This window comes from Juglans microcarpa x Juglans regia, chromosome 7S (genome assembly GCF_004785595.1).
Source record: "Juglans microcarpa x Juglans regia isolate MS1-56 chromosome 7S, Jm3101_v1.0, whole genome shotgun sequence".
In the NCBI taxonomy this organism is placed as follows: Eukaryota; Viridiplantae; Streptophyta; class Magnoliopsida; order Fagales; family Juglandaceae; genus Juglans; species Juglans microcarpa x Juglans regia.
The window spans coordinates 2,147,227-2,167,201 of record NC_054607.1 but is presented as its reverse complement, the minus strand read 5'-3'; the positions used below and the strand labels follow the sequence as shown (position 1 = coordinate 2,167,201).

The following is a 19,975-nucleotide window of genomic DNA, read 5'->3' as shown; positions in this document are numbered from 1 at the left end:
GCATATTAAAACAATTTAAAATACCTTCATCACGCCGATTGAGCAAATTAATGTCCTTTAGTTTAAATGCAATCCAAGAAACCCAATTTTTTATAGAACACCAAACTTGTTGGACCGATTCCATTAATCCTTCCATCCGGGCCTTACAATGACGCCCCCATAGCCGCCAAATAATGATTGCCGGAAGAAGTCCCAACAGTTGACCAGGGCGATTAGAATTCTTAGCCCGCCTATACCAACACTCCACCCTCTATCTCCATGAGCAACCTTCCACCCAAGGAATTCCAAGAACCACCGAACAGATACGCCAATTTTTTTTTAGCAAAATCTCCTCCCGCAAGAATATGATTAAGGTCCTCATAATTATAACTGGAACAACAATCACAACGGGAAGTGATAGGAATACTAATTCTGCAAATTCTGTCATCCATTGGAAGACAATCATGTATGGCCTTCCACATAGTGATCGGAATTTTTTTTGGTAGAGCAGAATGCCAAGCCCATTTTGCCCAAGGGAAATCTGGACCCCTCAAATGAATACAATTCCAAGCACTATTAGTAGAGAAATTTCCGTCATCATTAGGGAGCCATATCAATATATCTTTCGCATGTTTAACGCTACCCAGCTGTAAAATAATATCTTCAGCTTTTTTATGACCAACCAACCGAGCAAAAAGCTCTATATTCCAACCCAATCCAGTTTTACAATCTTCCAACTTAAGATTTGGCATATCCGAAATCTGAATATTATCGCAAAGGGGGGCATCATCAGCCCACTTATCATGCCAAAAAAGGAGCTTACCCTCCCGAACTTTCCATTTAGAATTAGCTTGCACTAAAGGAATACTTTGCAAGATCATCTTCCAGAAAATAGACCCTTTCTTAGGATCTATCATAGAAATATGTTTATCACCAACATACTTAGTATGAAAAAAATTAGACCAAAGAGATGTACCTTGCATCAGGTTCCAAGCTAACTTCATATGCAGATATGTTTGCATGTCTTGAAGACTCCGAACACCCATCCCACCTTCCGAGACAAGCTTACAAATATCCACCCAAGAACGCCATTTTTTCTTAGCTTTACTATCTTTCACATCCCAGAAAAAGGTACTGATGATTCTTTGAAGTTTCTCAAGAACAGCTTTAGGTGTCCTTAAGATAGAAAGGCTGTGAACGGGAATACTTTGAAGCACATGTTTAATGAGAATTAGACGCGCCCCACTGGATAACATTCTGGCTTGCTATCCCTCCAATCTGGATTGAACTTTAGCAATCAAGTCATCAAAATAAGCAATTTTCAATCTTCCTGAAATAATAGGAACTCCCAAATATTTAAAAGGAAAAGTCTCTTCAGTAAAACCCGTGAGGCGAAGAAGAACCGACGTCTAGAGATAGAAACCTGCGAAGAGAAAAATATAGAGGACTTATTTTTGCTAAAGGACTTATTTTTGCTAACTACTTGCCCTGACCATTGTTCATACGTCTTCAACACATCAGAAATAGCTTTTAATGAAGCTTTGCCCCCATTACAAAATAGCACCATATCATCCGCATAGAGCAAATGAGAAATAATGGGGTACCCATCGGATGGTAAAACGGAGTGATCTTACCCATTTCCACCTTTTTTTTATCATCCTTGTAAAAATTTCCTCAACAAGAATAAATAAATAAGGAGAGATAGGGTCACCTTGCTTCAACCCTCGACCTTCTTTGAAAAAGCCTTTGGGTACCCCGTTCATGACCACAGAGAACTAAGGATTAGTGATGCATTGTCGAATCAACAGGCAAAAAAATTCTGAGAACCTAAAAGCTTTAAGAACATGCAAAAGAAAAGACCAGTCCACACTATTATAAGCCTTAGCCATGTCAATCTTCAAAGCTACATTACCACCATATGTCGGTTTGTTAATAGAATGGATAATTTCTTGCATAACACTAATATTCTCAAAAATGCTTCGACTCGGAAGAAAAGCTCCTTGTTCAGGAGAAATAATTTTTGCCAACATGGGGGAGAGGCGATTAACTATAATTTTAGTGCACATTTTTTAAAACACGTTACACAGGCTAATCGGTCTAAATAATTCTAGCTTTATTTAATTTGCTGGTAATATTAGTAACAGAGCGAATAACTTAATTAGTAACAGATAGACAGACAGACAGACTCTCCACTGATCGATCGATGCTAAAACAAAGTCGATCTAAATTACCTAGGACTCCAACAAACACAACCACAGTCGATGCTTTAGACCTAGACCTTGCTAAGGAGCCTGCTGAAATTCCACAAAGTGAAAACCAGGACAATAATTCCAACAACAGTAGCAGTGCCTTTAAAGAAGTCTGTGAAATACACCCTCGTCAAGGTTCCCACCAGACGATTCCAATTGCTCTCGGAGTACTCATTAAGGCTTCCACAGAGATCGCGGTAATGGTACTTTCCCCTTTCTAATTCAATCTCCAGGGCGAGGTTGTTAACCAGTTTTGTCACTGCAGCGCTGGAACCTAACTCGTTAACAATGATCTTCTTTTCAACAAGCAACATTACATCTGCTTTCGTTGTGATAAGATCATCCAACAGCACAATGTAATCGCAGACATAACTTTCAGATGGATAATGGCACTGCTCCAAGGCCATCAGGTTTCGGAAAAGACCTTCAGTTTTGTCGTCTATCCAAAGGGGTGGGACTTCCAAGAAACGTTGCATATCCACCAAGCAAGTGCTTTTCAGGCATGGTAGGCAAGACAAGAACCATGAGAGATTGAAGAACGGGAATCTTTCTAAGCATTCATTCGGCCGGAATTTTATATCAAGTAAATATGTTTCTGAATCTGGCGTAGTAAATTTCAATCCTGCCTCGTCAAGCTTTGTTGCGGTACCATATAGGTGTTGAACTCTTTTATTTTCGTCTTCTTTTTCTTGGTTTGGTGGACGGGAACAACCTGTGCGCGTGCAACATTTGGGTTTGGATCTTTGCCCTTCTTTTTTTGGTGGACGGAAAAAATATCTCACCAATTCTGTGAAATGCTTTACTTCCTTCTTGGGCTCTGGTGAGCTTCGGTTTTGTTGATCAGGGTTAAAATATTCCACCAAACCTGCGATGAAACGCTGCTCGGGGTCTGGTGAGCTTGAGTTTGAGTCTTGTAAATGGCAACAACATCCCACCAAATCTGTGAGACCCTGCTTTACATGACCACAATTCTTGCAACCGTCATAGATCAGATCACCAAAAAACCCACATGAGAGCTCAATAAGAGTCCCTTTTTTTTTCTTGGGTTCCCCATTTTGGGGGCCTACATTCAGCTCATTAATGATGTATAGCTCCTCAAGAACAAAGAAAGGAAGCTGATTCTCAAGTAGAAACAGGTCTTGCTGTATGCTGCGTTCCATGCATGGTCGGCTTAATATATAGTCTTTTTGATCATGAGCCTCTGAGTTTTCAGATTTCCTGCGGAAGAGCTCAAGTATAAAGACAGCATCCAGTAGAATCATGTTAACAAACCCTTCACTGCTGAGTAGAAAGTTCTCTGAATAGCAGCGTCGGATTTCCATTTCTTTGTGCTCGATCATGCATGCAAGATCCTCGATGCTCTTCCCAGTACGATTACAGAAATCCCTCAAATATATGAGTTTTTGTATATCCATGTCCTTCAACTCTTCACTGCGGTGATGAAAAGGGCCGATGGAAACCAGCCGAGGGGTGTAGGCCATGTTATTGACCTCGCGAAGTCTCTTGGGAACCCTGTAGATACAACACTGATCAGGCCAACGAGAAGCCTCCAGTGCCAGTGGAATGTCAATGATCAGCTCTTTGCATTCAGGATCTTGAACTTTTGTTTTAATGGAATCATCGGCCGGGTGTATTGCATGGTAGACCAATGTCCGTTCCATTCCTCAAGTTCCTTTCCCTAGTGACATTAATAAAGAAGATAGCAACATCTTGAGTTTTGACATCTCATATATACCTTCAAATATGATCTATAGATCAGCGATTTGTTTTAAAACGAATAATCGGATCTGAGTTTGAACTTTAAAAAAAAAAAAAAAAAAGGCGAACATGCAAAATAATATAGAACATGCATGCTTATGGGTCCAAAGGTTCAAATAGCTAGCTTAGCTACTTGTCTGAAAATTTTAACGTTGCATAACAGATTAGTACTGAAAAATGAAAGAATAAAAGGAACCTACAAATTTAATTTGGTTGCAAGAAATGCTTAAAGTACGTACGTACTGGAAGAAGTCTGATCATCCTACTCGACCAACGTACGCTATCTTAATTCTAATCCCTTGCTGATTATCTATCCTCCGTTCTCACCTCACACACATATATATAGGGACGTTGGTGTAAACAATCAATGATTGATATTTTGATTCATTTACTTGCATGCTTATATTAATTAAATAAAATGATTTTTGCAGATAGCAAGTCTCGCACACTCTTTAAAAAAAAATATATATATAAAATTTGTATGAAAAAAAAATTATTTTTTAATATTAAACCTTATTTTTTTTATATGAATGTACAGAACTTACATATTTTAAAACTGTAACTAACATTACTCTTAATTATTTAACAAATTCTGCGGTCTATTGCATACCTGTTTTGGTCAAATAAAACGCAAAATGCATTCACAAAAGAATGGCTAATGTTTGACAGATGCATGCCTGGTTCTGTTGTTTTATACAAAGAATTGAATGGAAAATGCTGCCTAATACATGATATTATAATTGATGATCGTACCCTTATCCTGATGATGCGGTGTTATCCATCCATATGATCCACCTTGTCATTTTCTAGCAAGACATGATGAAGACATCTGTATTTTAGCTCACCACAAACCGTAATGGCTTAATTGATTCCAGAGACCATAAACAAATTAAAGTCAATAATGCACGTTTATCTTATTTAATACGGAGTTTCTGCCTAGGGTGTTAGATCAAGTTCTTTTCAAATTTTTATCTAAATTATTTTATTTCTCATTTATTTTTTATTTTTCTATAAAAAAGTAATAGAAAAATAAAATAATTTTTACGGTATTTATCACTATCATTAGTATAAATATTTTGAATAATATTAAATGAATAGTCAATATTACAAGAGCCATTCTATTTATTTATCTATCTTTTTCACCGGAAGTTCTCAAATTCAAATAACTAATTAAACAAATCATTTTCTCGTACTATTTATGTGTAGCATTTAATGTTGTGGGGTCTCTCTTTCATTTCCAAATTATAAAAAAAAAAAAAAAAACAAATGTCACAGCTTAGTCAAAAAGTTAGGTGGATCTCGATAGCTATTATATATTAGGTATATTATATTATCATAGGTGCGGTAGCATTTAACGTTGTAAGATATTTAAGTGAAAAATAATTCACATAATTATATGATCCATATATATTGATTCATTTTGGAGTCTAGTGCGAGTCTTTTTCACTTTGATAAAGGCCTCTTATCGATTCTGATGTAGGTCATATCTCAAACAATTATCTTACCAAATCAGATATTTTCAACATTTCCTTTCTATAAAAAATAATAATAATAAGAGTTATGATATATTCACAGCCCTTTTTCGTTGGATTCACACGGATTGTCTCACATGATCGAACAATATCTAATAAAAAAAAAAATTCAGTGTGTTCCTCATGTTTGAAAAATTAAAGAATCTAGATTTTCTTTTCACATGATGAGAAAGACATTGATTTTTTCTTTGGATTGGATTTTTTTTTTCACACCACAAAGATTGAAGAACGTGGCATAATGCTCATATTAGATATTTCATCTAATTATTACAATTTTTTTAAATTCTCACACAAAATATAATAAATAATTCAACTTTTTTAAATCACAAATTTTCAACCTTTTCAAATCTCAAAGCTTCAACTTTTTCATCTAATCATTACATAATTATTATATGAATTTTCTTAGACTTCTATATAAAATACAAAAAATAATTCAATTTTTTCAAATCTCTAAACAAAAATAATATTAAAAAATTATATTCTAATAATATTTTAATTTTATAATAATTTTATTCTTCTTTTTCTCTCTCTTTTTTCAAAATCCCATAGAATATATTAACTCAAACATTTCACTATTATTCACAATTTATTTTATTACTATTCACATATCATCTCGTCTTGTCTCATTATCCAATGAGGCCTAATTGTGTATTAGTGATGGTGAAACATGCCTAAGGGCTAAACCAAACTATCTCATCTCATCTCATATAATCATTACAACTTTTTCAAACTTTTACACAAAATATAATAAATAATTTAATTTTTTCAAATCATAAATCAAAAATTATATTATAATAATATTTTATTAAAATTTTAATAAAATATATTATCTCATTTCATCTCATCTAAACTGCTTAGTCAAACGAGACCTAAAACTGAACTTAAATATTACTGTTGCACATTTTTATACAATTATTTAATAAATTATTACTTTTTAAAAAAAGTTTTTTTTATTTTTAATTTGATGCGTTAAATTCAAAAGTATGATTTTACTGTAGAAATTATAAAATAATAGTAATTATATCCATCTCCTTTTAACATATTATTGTTCGAGATACAATAAATGCACAGATTTTGCAAAATTATATAATAAAATATCATTTTTTTAGTTTGTTTATCTATTAATTGCTTTATTAATTAATTATATAATTTAATAAACACAAATAGAAATCACTCACTAACAAACAATCCCCGTGCTTAATCGCGAGGTGAAGCGGTAGTTTTATAAATATATATATAATAATATTAAATAAATATATTCTAACATTGTTGACGAGTTATTCGGGATATTCTATTCGGTTTGACAAAAAAAATTGATATTCACACTACACGTGGAAATTCTTTTTAAAAAAATGTTGTGTGTATTACTCCTCATGGAAATAGTGAGTGTTCAAGTTCTATAAACTCTTTTCCAAAAAAAGATTGTTCGGTCTATCATTAAAACATAATTTTTTAGCACGTAAATTTTAGGTTTACTCACTTTTTTTAAAGAAAATGTACTGTAGTTACACCCTTTAAAACTACAAATATAATTTATTTATTGATTTGCATCCAATCCCTCTTTCTTTCTTTATTTTATTTTTTGATCCGTCCAGCTTGACTCCGGTGGCCAATCAAGCATCTTTCTCCTCAGATTCCTCACCGGTACCGGGACTAAAGCCGGAGCTCTATCAAAAATTGTTGGATCTCCTCAACCCGACACCCATTTCCTTTGTCGGTAATGTTGTTTCTCCCCCCCTCTTCCTTCGACAGTCATAGTCGTGGACAGCAGCGCTAGCGCCCACATGTGCCACAACCGCCGCCTATTCTCTGCACTAAAATCCCCACCCTCTTCTCTCTTAGTGAAGTTGCCGAATGGCCATACCCTTTCCATTATGGGTATCGGCCATTGCACCTTATCCCCAACTCTCATTCTTTCAAATGTCTATTATATCCCTGACTTCCATTTCAATCTCTTATCTGTCCCTCAGTTTACCACTAACACCAATTGCATTGTTTCTTTTTCCTCTAAAAATTTTTTGTTTCAGGACCCACAGTCGACGAGGCTGATTGGAGCGGGTGATTTTTGTAATGGACTTTATGTGTATCCGCCCAACAATGTTCTGGCTCTCTCCGTACAATCCACTGCTAATAAAGACTTATGGCATCGACGACTAGGTCATCCTTCCCATCTTTTTATCTCTCAATTATTTAATAATTCTCATATTATTTCGGATTGTGATGTTTGTGCTCGTTCTAAGCACACACGTTTGCCTTTTTCCTCTAGTGATAATAAAAGTTCTTTTGCTTTCAATAGAATATTTTGTAACATTTGGGATGACTATCATACTCCTTCCATTTGTAGTTCTCATTATTTTCGCACCACTTGAATCTATCTTATGCGTTATAAATCAGAGGCATATACAAATCTCATACATTTTTTTGCCCTTGTTCAAACTCAATTCAATACCATGGTAAAAAAAATTCGCACTGATAATGGACAAGAATTTCTTTCGCAAAAATTTCAATCTTATCTTCAAAATCACGGCATTATTCATGAACATACCTGCGTTGAAACTCCGCAACAAAATGGTGTTGCGGAGTGCAAGCACATGCACCTTCTAAATATTGCTCATAGTCTTCGCTTCCAAGCACACTTACCTCTAAAATTTTGGGGAGAATGTGTACTCACTGCGGCTTATCTCATTAACCGTAGACCGAGTCGCATTCTTCAAAATAAATCTCCTTTTGACTTCTCTTCAATACCATTCCAAATTACAATCGCTTTCGTGTGTTTGGTTGCTTATGCTACGCACAAACCCTCCGTGCTCATAGAGATAAATTCTCTCCCCATGCCTCCAAATGCCTATTCTTGGCTACCCCAGTAACCACAAAGCATACAAACTCTATAATCTCGACACACAAAAAATATTCTTTTCTCGAGATGTCACCTTTCATGAAGACATCTTTCCCTTTCAAGATCTTCTAGATATTTCCCATCCATCCCTCCCCATTCTTCCCTTACCCGTTCCCGAACCTATCATCTCATTACCCGTTGCCGAACCAATCCTACCAAACCCATCCTCTCCTTCTACTACCACCACGGACTCTCCTCCTCCCTCTACTTCTCTTCGTCCTCCCAGCATAACTTCTCGCCCAGCTTACCTCTAGGATTATGTATGTCCGTGTAACACCCCGTATTTTAGTGTATTTTTATTGAAATATTATTTTAATAATTCAAAAATTTATTCTCTTGTTTTAAAAATTATCAGATATTTTAAATTGTTTATTTTATGATCTTTAAATTGTGAAAATTAAATTGTTATATTTTCTTAATATTTATTTATTGTTGTACATTTAAATTGTTCTTCTTTTTAAATTAATTGATTGTGAGATTTAATTATTTTATTTTCATTGTATCATTACGTTTAATTTATTTTAATGGATTGTTATTTTAAAATCATTTTCGTTGGATCATTTTCTGTGACCCAAGATGTGAGGATTGGATCTCATTTCTTTCCCTTCATTTTTCTTTTTCCTTTTTTCTTTTCTTTCCTCTTTTTTTTTTCCCCAGCTCTACCCCGCGCAACAGCCTTTCCCCTTCCCTTTCTCGTGCGTCCGTGTCTTCCTCACCCAACCCACTGCCGTCGCGCCGCCGTGCGCAACACGGCCCCTCCCGTTCGCTTCCCCACCGGCCGGCGACCACTCCCCGTCAATCCCAGCCCCTATCTCGCCGGCATTCTCCTCCACGCACGGCTTGAAGCCGTGGCGTTCCTTGAGCTCATGCGCCGCCGTCGCGCCACCTCCGGCCACCATTTCTTCACCACTTCATTGTCGACCTCCTAGCAACCCAATGACCCAACCCCAGCTTCGATCCGTCACCGGTGAAGCCTATCTATCTCTATTTTCGATTTGGACATCTTTGACCTAAAACCACCATTTACGCAGTCACCCAAGGGCAAACCACCACCACCATTGGCTTCACCAATCTCTCTAAGCCCTACCCTATCAATTTCGAGTCTTAGTTTGTCCCAATTCAAAAGTGGGTATTTGAGACCCACGGCCACCACAGTGTATTTTACACTGTTTCGTTGCTGAGGCACCACCTTTTGCACCACCGTGATCATTCAAAAATTATTATATAGCACTGTAAGTATTTTTTCAAAGAACTATCGTGATTTAAATATATTTTTGCACTAACTCATATTATTGTGATCTGGTTGGACATGCCGGACTGAGTCCGAGGAGTTCGAGGGTCGGATTTATTGTGGATGGAGTTGTGTGTTTGGTTGGTATTGTGAAATATTGGTTGTTGGTATGGTGTTGTTCATGTACATGGCATATTGAACACATGATCATGTTTGTAAAAGAAACTGGGTTTTCGTGTACATGCATTCATGTTCATGTGTTTCATGAAAACTGAGTTTTCATGTGTTAAAGGATTTTGGGTGCTTGTGTATCACGACCCCAAGCCGAGATGGGGTATTATCTCGGTGGAGCTCCTCTGGTCACTCGGGAGCGGAATATACTGAGTGACGTCCCCTCGATTGTCGCTGGGCGACAACAGGATCGGACGAGATGGTCTCGTGCTTACTCCGTGGCCCCTCTGCTGGCGGGGGCTAGAGGATGCTTGGCTACGAACGCGCTGGGCGCGGAACTGGGCATCGCTCGTTGGGTATGGGTACATGGCCACGAACGCGCTGTGCGTGGAACTGAGCATCGCTACGAAGTCAGGACGTGCGGATGATCCCTAGGGGAGATCATGGTGCATTGGTTAATGAAATAATGGGCTGTTTTCTGAGAAAATAGCGTGTGTTGAATAAAAAGATTTTATGTGATTCAATTTCTGGGAAAATGAGGTTTTATTGATTTGGGTCATTTTCTGAGAAAATGACGGAGTATTATTTTTGGGCCAAAATGGGATTTGTGTGTGTTGAAAATATCTATTTTCGAAAAAAATAGTATTTTTGGATCTAATGCATATTTCATCATATGCATGCATGTTGGTCGCATTAATGTATTTTTATCTCATAGTTGTTTGGTCTATACTTACCTGCGATACCATTTTGTGGTAATGCAGATTTCGATGCAGATGAGGTTGAGGGTGAGCCTGAAGATTCGGCTCTGCCCGAGGAGTGATCTGGGATCACTCGTTTTGGTTTGAGACTTGTAAAATATTTATTTTGGGTGACTGTATAATTTTTAAATCTTTTTACTGATTGTTTAAATTGTATTAACCATTCTGGTACTTAGTTGACTTAATTATCTACTGCGTTGTTTATTGTAAACTGTTGCATGTACACGCACTTGGCACTATCGTTGGGATGTGTGACCCTATTGTCACCATCCTGGCGTCTCGATTCCCGTGTCTCCTTACATGGGGGTCGGGGGCGCCACAGTCTGACTCTACACGTAGGGCCCACGACATCATCACTCACTACATCAACCTCAGGTACTGCTTATCCTTTATCTACTTTTCTTTCATATTCTTGTTTCTCCTCTTCTCATCTTACTTTTTTACATGCTCTCACCTCTTCTGTTGAACTTTTTGCTATTCCACTGCCCTTCATCATTCCCATTGGCGTGAAGCAATATCTAATGAGCTGCATGCACTTGAAGCCAATTCTACTTGGATACTTGAACCCCTCTCTCCTGGTAAAAAGCCCATTGGTTGTAAATGAGTCTTCAAAACTAAACTCAAAGCAGATGGCTCCATTGAAAAGTATAAAGCTCGTCTGGTTGCCAAATGCTAGACTCAGGTTGAAGGCCTTGATTATCATGAGACTTTTGCTCCTGTTGCAAAAATGACTACTGTTCGATGCTTGCTAGCTGTAGCCGCCGCTCAGCAATGGATCATTCATCAACTTGATGTTCATAATGCCTTCTTACATGGTGATCTTGATGAAGAAGTATACATGACACCACCTCCTGGATATTGCCCTAAGGAGGAGACTTGTGTCTACCGCTTCCGTAAATCCCTTTACGGCCTCAAACAAGCATCCTGCAACTGGTTTTTTAAACTGACCATTGTGCTTCTTGATGCAGGTTTTTCTCAATTTCAAGCAGATCACTCTTTATTCACTTTGGTCACAACCACGAGTATCACCATTGTGCTTGTCTACGTTGATGACATTCTAGTTGCTGGAAATGATCTTTCCCAAATTGAGACATTCAAACATGCACTCTCTACCAATTTCAAAACCAAGGATCTCGGCCCTCTAAAATATTTTCTTGGTCTCGAAGTTGCTCGTTCACAAAAAGGCGTCTTCCTTAATCAACGAAAATATGCTATTGATATTCTGAATGACAGCGGTCAACTTGGCGCCCGGATTGCTTCCGTTCCCACGGAACAAAACTTGAAGCTCACAAATCAAGATGTCACTCTCCTTTCTGATCCTAGTGCCTATCGGAAACTTATGGGACGCCTCATCTACTTGACCATCACTCGTCCTGATATTGTCTTTGCAGTGAACATCCTCAGTCAGTTTATGCATGCCCCTCGTCTTCCGCACATGCAAGCCGCCGCTTGTGTTCTTCGATACATCAAAGGCAGCCCAGGCCAAGGCATTCTCTTTCCCTCTTCCAATACTTTACATGTTACTACCTATACTGATTCAGATTGGGCCAACTGTCCTACTACTCGTCACTCCACCACCTGCTATTTCATTCAGCTTGGCACGAGTCTTATTTCATGGCGCACCAAGAAACAAACAACAGTAGCTCGCTCTTCCCCTGAAGCTGAATATCGTGCCATGGCTGTCACTACTTGCAAGCTCACCTGGTTAAAACAACTTCTTGCTGATTTGGGTATTTCTCATCATGAACCTTTCAGCTTACATTGTGATAATCAATCTGCCCTACACATTGCTCATAATCCTGTATTCCATGAGCGTACCAAGCATATTAAGATTGATTGTCACATTATTTGAGATAAGATCCGTTCTGGTCTTCTCACTGCAGTCCATACGTCATCACATGAGCAAATTGCGAACATCTTCACCAAAACCTTAGGCTGAGAGCTTTTTCACCATTTTTTATGCAAGTTGGGCATTACGGATCTCCATGCGCCAACTTGAGGAGGAGTATTGACACAATCAAATCTGCTCATTCTCAGGATTCCAAATTGCACAAAATCAGCCATGGAATCATCACTATAATTCTAGGAATAGCCATTAATTTGTAAATATCATTATTTCCTTATCTTTGTTTATTTCCATACTTAGTCTAATCTCTTGTATCTATTTAAACAAGCATGTATCATTGTATTTAGTAATACAAAGAAATAAAAGATTATTTTTGTTCTTTACATTCTTGACAGCAATGGTGGCACTGGTGGACGTGCGGAAGGGTGTTGCAGGCAAGGTGGAGGCCATGCATGGAGGCTATCTTCAACGAGGGTGGTTCACGACGGTTGGTTTCGGTTTTGAATGGAGAGGACATGTGCAGGAGGAGGCCATGCACGGAAGGCTCACGCCTGTGGAGAGGACGTGCGATGGAGTGGTTCGTCTCATGGCACTGTTGTGCATGGCTGGTATTTGGATGTTTGTCTGGACGTGGCTGAGGTGCATGACTAGGCTTGGCAGAGGTGCAGCTGGGGGCTCACGGTGGTGACGAAAGGTGCTGGGTGCTGCAGGCCGTGCATGGCTAGTTGGTGCTGCCGCTGGGTAGTGGCGGTGCTTCTAGCTGGGCAGTGGCAAGCGGTGGTGCTACGCATGGTGATGGCGTTGGTGGTGGCAGCTGCATGGTGGTTCTGTGCCACTATGGGTGCTGCAAAACAAACAAAAAAAGAAAATAAATAAATAAATAAAGACAAAAATAAACCTAGACAAAAATTGAAGAATAAAATATTAAAGATGTGTTGTGATGTGAAGAAATATCATCAAATTAAATCACAAGTATTAAGCACAAACCATGATATAAACCAATTTAAATCATAATTTGGATTTATACCTCTTAACTATTTTTTCATCTAAAATCAATAATAAAATAATGAAATAATTAAAAATATATTGGTTCTAGATATAGAATTTATGCAATAATGCAACTCAATCATGAGGCAAACGAATTGACTCGTTAATTGACCCCTCAACTTCTTTTTTTAAGACCAATAATGTTCTTTTACATCTTTTACCATTGTGTGGCGAGAAGGAAGATTAAGCCTTAGTTTCAAGTAGTGAGAATACACTTGGAACTCTTTTCCATCAACAACTTAAAAGTGTAGCTCGTCTATAATGACCATACGAGCTAGGTGTTTCCTACATTTATTAGGATCATACTTAGTATACCCTCGTAACGTAGAACCCCCACTACTCCTATCCGTCATTTTTTTAAGCTCAATCTCTAGCCTAGATTGGCTCTTCTCTTATTATAATGATCTTAATATTGGATTTTTTTTGTATTGCTCTTCTAAGTGCACATTTAAATGTGAGGTACCATGTTTTTTATAGTAGCATCCATAAATTATCTCACAGTGGTTACATTTAGCTTGGGGGTTATTGGGGTCCCCACCCTTTAGTTTGGTGAAATGAGACCAAACTATGGAAGTAAGTTTCTTGTTGGGCTTGGGAGCAGGACAAGGTTTCGTAGGAGTAGGGGTAGGTGTTGGGCTAGGGGTAGGTGTTGGGCTAGGAGTAGGAGTAGAAATAAGGGTAGGGGTATCTTGGGTAGGGGAGCTCATACTAGAATCTACCGAATTTTCCATGAACTCAAGTAAACAATAAATTTAAAATTATAGCAAACATGATAACATGTCAAATAATTAACATCCAAACATTAACATCCAAATCATTCGTTGATATACAATATAGTTTTTCGTAAACCAACACAATAACGATTGGGAACCAACAAATATAAAATACCGAAGCTTTTCCATACGACTCATTATTACTGCGCTTTTGGTCAAGATTACAAAACGATGCTTCCTTGATTCCTCTAGTGTGGTTTCTTCTTATTTGTGGTTTCTTCTATCATTAGTTTTCATTAAACAAAGAATGCACTTGTTTGTGGTAGGGCTGCAGGCCGACGCACACGACCTCCCTGAGCTACTAGCTAAGAAGAAAATGATCCACATTTGGGATGAAAATGATGCACTTCTTTTTGATTGATCTGTTTTGTTTTGTTTTGTTTTTTGGATGATCTAAGTTAAAGGGAACTTCACCAGCAATGCATCAAGTAGTACTGTTGATGAAAAAAATGGTGGTGGGTTGGGAAAGAGGAGGTTGGGATGGAGCAAAGATGGTTTGTGGGATTTTACTCTGGTTTTTCACATCTTACCCACTTTCTCATATTTTGTAGTATTTTACGGCCCTCCGTAATGGTCATTGTACGTTGTTATTGCTTGTAGTTTTTCACCAAAAAAAAAAAAAAAAAAAAAACAGAAATAATTGTATGCGCAGAGTCGCAGACCCATTCATATCAAATTAGGGTCGAAATATTGATGATAATAACAGAGTATCAGTGATTATCATGGAGCGGAGACAGAAAGATTTTTTAGTCATTTATGTGGGACATTATCATCTCATCAATTGCATATGCACAATATGAGTACTAGTGAACAACAATTATTGAAGATTAATTTAATGAGTCAGAGATCAACCAAACCACCAAGAAACTCTTGACTTGCAAGCGGGAACAATTTTAATTTAGGATTGCATTTTGTTTATGTTAAAAAATGAGATTTAAGATGTGGAGAAGCTAATGATCAGCAACCATAAAATGTCAGCCATGTGACTCATTAATCCCCCTTCCCCAAATATAATTGTATCATACCATCATAAAAATATAATAATAAGTCTCATGATGCCACTCACTTTGCCACTACTATAGAAGGGTGCGAAGAATCTTAGTTCTTTGTTTTTATGTACTATTTTAATCAGCAATAAATATATATATATATATATATATCTTTAATTAAAAAGAGAAATGCAAAATGAGGGATGTGAGATTTCGACCATTACACAACAAGTTTAGTGCATGAGAAAGTCTACTTTGCCTCCTCAATTTGACACCTCTATTTGACCCCTAGTTAAAATTTATTTTTTTATTTTTTTATTTTTTTTACTTAGTGGTTAAGGAAGTGATTTTAAGTGTATTGGTGTATTTTTTTTATTTTTTAAATATATTTAAATATGTTAAAAAAATGTGAAAAGAAAAAAGAACAAAAAAAAAAAAAAAAAAAAAAATTTACACTGGGCGGTATGCCCAGCGGTCAAAATGGGGCGGCATAGTAGCCGCCCCCTTTAGTGCATAGGAATATAATTTCAAAACCCTAAATTAGTTTAGGATTCCAATCCGAATTAATATAGCCACAAAATCACTATCACTATCATATATTCAATGATCAAAACACATCACAAACCCACAAAAATCACTATCATAGAACAAATTCACAAACCACAAAAATTAACACACATCAATCATCAAAACACATCACAAACCCACAAAAATCACTATCATAGAACAGATTCACAAACCCATAAAAATTAACACACATCAATCATCAAAACACATGCACGATTAAGTCTCCACAGCACACAATTCACAAACAACATCCCATCATCCATATCCGACTAAACTCCATCCTTCCTCTAATCTCCATTTCATAACTCAACAAAAAATAAAAACTGTAAAATCGGAGACTGAGAGCTTGGGCTTACCCCTACTTTGAAGGCTTTTATTTTACAGGTCTATAACCAGGTTTAGAATTTATTAGATTCCATTGAAAATAATGAATTATATTTTACAATTATTTTTTAATTTAAATTATGTAAAAACTCAACTACTTGAAATATTAGAATCGGAGTTAGAGTTTGAATTTTCGATGTTGAGTCCCATTTTTTTATATCAGGTACGATTGGAATCTGAAGCCCTTTTATTTTTACCAGCTCTAAAATATATGAAGTAAACTTATTTTACAATCTGAAATATATAGTTTGTAGGGTTGTGAAATTTTTTTTAGGTCAAATCATTTCTACTTTTTAAGTTTTGGATAGATCTTGGTCTAATTTAGCCAAATATAGAAATGATATAAAAGGCTAATAAATATTGATTATTGAACGGTAAAAAGAAAGTTGCTCGTAAACAAAATATTAAGGTCATGTTTGAGAAATGAGATGAGTTGATAATCTCATCTCAAAACTTTCTATAATTTTCTTTCCAAATATCATCTAAATATAAAATAATTTTTAATTTCAAATTAGATTTTTTTATCAAATCATTACAAGTTTTTGAAATTTCAAAACAAAAAACAATACAACTTTTTCAAGTTTCAAAATAAAAATTATATTCAATATTTTCTCACTCATTTTTCAAAATCTAATAAACTATTTTAATCCAAATAATTTTACTACTATTTATAAAATTCTCGTTTCATCTTTTTATCCAAACATGCCTTAGTCCCGATCAATGGCTACCAGACAGTCCTATTCATGAGGACGTTCATCTTAAATCAGCTGATTGAGTATATAGTAGACTATTTTTATCAAATCATCTACAAATTATCTAAAAAGAAAACCATCAGTTTTTTAAGTTTTAAATATTTCTTCCTGCATGTGAGTAAATTTAAAAGTTGGAAAATATCAATTTAATACTTTTTCGCTGGAAGAAAAATTGGAGTCTCTTTAAGAAAATTTCTACGTTCAATGCCATGCAGCAGCATCCGGCTTTAGTAACAGAGCGAAGAACTTAATTTGCTGCATTAATACAGACAGACAGACTCTCTCCACTGATTTCATAACGTTTACGTTTTTACGATTATATGTAGAATACCTCTCGATACAGACACTCGGACAGACAGACCCTCTCCACTGATCGATCGATGCTTATAAAACAAAGTCATAAACTTCCAAAATAAAACTGTTTAGAAAATCCTACGAATTATTTAGCTGGATGAGATCCATTAGTACTGCATCTAAATTACCTAGCTAGGACTCCAACAAACACTAGCACAGATGCTTTAAACCTAGACCTTGCTAAGGAGCCGCTCGAAATTCCACAAAGTCAAACCCAGTACAATAATTCCAACAACAGTAGCAGTGCCTTTAAAAAAGTTTTTGAAATACACACTAGTCAAGGTTCCCACCAGACGATTCCAAATGCTTTCGGAGTAATCATTAAGCTCTTTACAGAGCTCTTCGTAATAGTACTTTCCACTTTCTAATTCAATCTCAAGGCCGAGGTTGTTAAATAGTTTCGTCACTGCAGCGCTGGAACCTAACTCGTTAACAATGATCTTCTTTTCAACAAGCAATCTTACATCTGCTTTAGTTGTGATAAGATCATCCAACAGCACAATGTAATCGCAAATGTAAGTTTTCAATGGATAATGGCACTGCTCCAAGGCCATCAGGTTTCGGAAAAGACCTTCAGTTTTGTCGTCTACCCGAAGGGGTGGGACTTCCAAGAAACGTTGCATATGCACCAAGCAAGTGCGTTTCAGGCATGGTAAGCATGACAAGAGCCATGAGAGATTGAGCACCGGGCAGCGTTTTATAAAGCATTCGCAATTCTTCTCCCGAAATTGTATTTGAAGTAAATGTCTTTCTGAATCTGGCCTAGTGATTTTCAACCCTGCCTCGTCAAGCTTTGTTGCAGTATATAGGGGTTTAGTTCTTTTCACCAAATCTTTGCAATGCTTGGGTTCGGGTTCGGGCTCTGGTGAGCTTGGTTTTGGATGGCAACAACATCCCACCCAATCTGGGAAACACTGCTTTACATGACCACACTTCTTGGAATTTTGCCCTTCTTTTGTTGGTGGACAGAAAAAATATCTCACCAAATCTGTGAAATGCTTTACTTCAATGAAATTTGGTGAGCTTCGGTCCAGTGAAAAACGGTTCACCAAATCTGTGATATGATTTACTTTATCGTTCTTGGGCTCTGGTGAGCTTGGGCTTGGGTTTTGTGGAGGGCGAAAATATCTCACCGAATCATTAAAACATTTTTTGGACTTTGGTTTAAAATCATAATAGAGATCACCAAAAAACCCACAAGAGAGCTCAAGAAGAGTCGGTTTTTTGGTATTGGGTTCCCCATTTTGGTGGCCTACATTCAGCTCAACATTAAAGTATAACTCCTCAAGAACAAAGAAAGGAATCTGATTCTCAAGTAGAAGCAGGTCATGTTGTATGCCGCGTTCCACGCACGGTCGACATAACATATAATCTTTTTGAGCCATTGATTTTTGAGATTTCCTCCAGAAGAGCTCAAGGATAAAGATAGCATCCAGTACAATCATGTTTGCAAACCCTTCACTGCTCATGTGTAGAAAGGTCTCTGAATAGTAGCAGCGGATTTTCATTTCTAAGGGCCGGATGATGCGTGCAAGATCCTCGATGCTCTTCTCAGTAGATTACAGAAATCCCTCAAATATATGAATTTTTTTCTCTCCATATCCTTCAACTCTTCACTGCGGTGATGAAAAGGACCTATAGAAACCAGCCGAGGGGTGTAGGCCATTGGTTGGACCTCGCGAAGTCTCTTGGGAACCCTGTATATACAGCACTCAGGCCAAGGAGGCTCCAGTTCCGGTGTAAAGTCAATGATCAGCTCTTTATATTCAACTTCTTCTTGTTTACTGAAAGCATTGACTGCAGGTGCAGGGCTGCCCATCTTTTACCTTCCTGATCAAGTTCCTTTCCTAGTGACAAGAAAGAAGATAGCAACATCATGACTGATTCATGAGTTTTGACATCTTATACCTTCAAATATGATGTATAAATTTTTAGGGATCATTTGTTTTAAAACGAATAATCGGATCTGAGTTTGAACTCTTAAAAAAAAAAAAAAATGATCAACATGGAAATTAATTTAGAACATGCTAACTTAAGGGTCCAATGGTTTTGCCGTTTTGGTCTTTTTGTTAGCAATTAAAGGTTCAAATAGCTACTAATCCGAAAATTTCAACTTTGCATAACAGAGTACTGAAAAAATGGAAGAACAAAAGAAGAACCTACAAATTTTGGTTGCAAGAAATGCTTGAAAGTACGTACTTGAAGAAGTCGGATCACTCTACTCGACCAACGTTAACGTACGCTATCTTTAAATCCCTTGCTCAATGCTGATTGTGTATCCTTCGTTCTTCCCTCAGACGCATATATATAGGGCTGGTCAGTGGTCATGTAAACAGGGGTATTTGATTCATTTACTTGCATGCATACCTGTTTTGGACACTACGAAAAAGATCAGAATTCTTAAAATTTCTAGTTTCTTAAACATCATTTAAACACAAAAACATTTTCAAATTTAAATTTTCAAAATTTTTATCTAATCATTACCTAATCATTATTTAAATACAAAATCAATATAATTTTTACAAAATTTTAAGATACTCAAAGTGTCTAAACATGCCGTTAATGTTTGACAAATGCATACCTCGTTATGTTGTTTTATTGACCTTCGCTTAATTTTCAGGTACGGTATATAATTTATCAGCTCCCAGACAAAGAATAATGAATCATTTTTTTTTAAAAAAATTTATGA

At 36.8% G+C, this 19,975-nt stretch overlaps 1 protein-coding gene across 1 annotated transcript; it reads right to left on the bottom strand.

Moving 5' to 3' along the window:
• Window positions 1–2,100: 2,100 nt before the first annotated feature.
• On the bottom strand, window positions 2,101–19,611 carry LOC121241613. Its single transcript, XM_041139452.1, is given in 4 exon segments — window positions 2,101–3,020; window positions 18,124–18,844; window positions 18,847–19,133; window positions 19,446–19,611. Coding segments are annotated over 3 exon segments (1,749 nt in total). The 5' UTR covers window positions 19,106–19,133; window positions 19,446–19,611; the 3' UTR covers window positions 2,101–2,251.
• Between the last annotated feature and the right edge of the window lie 364 nt (window positions 19,612–19,975).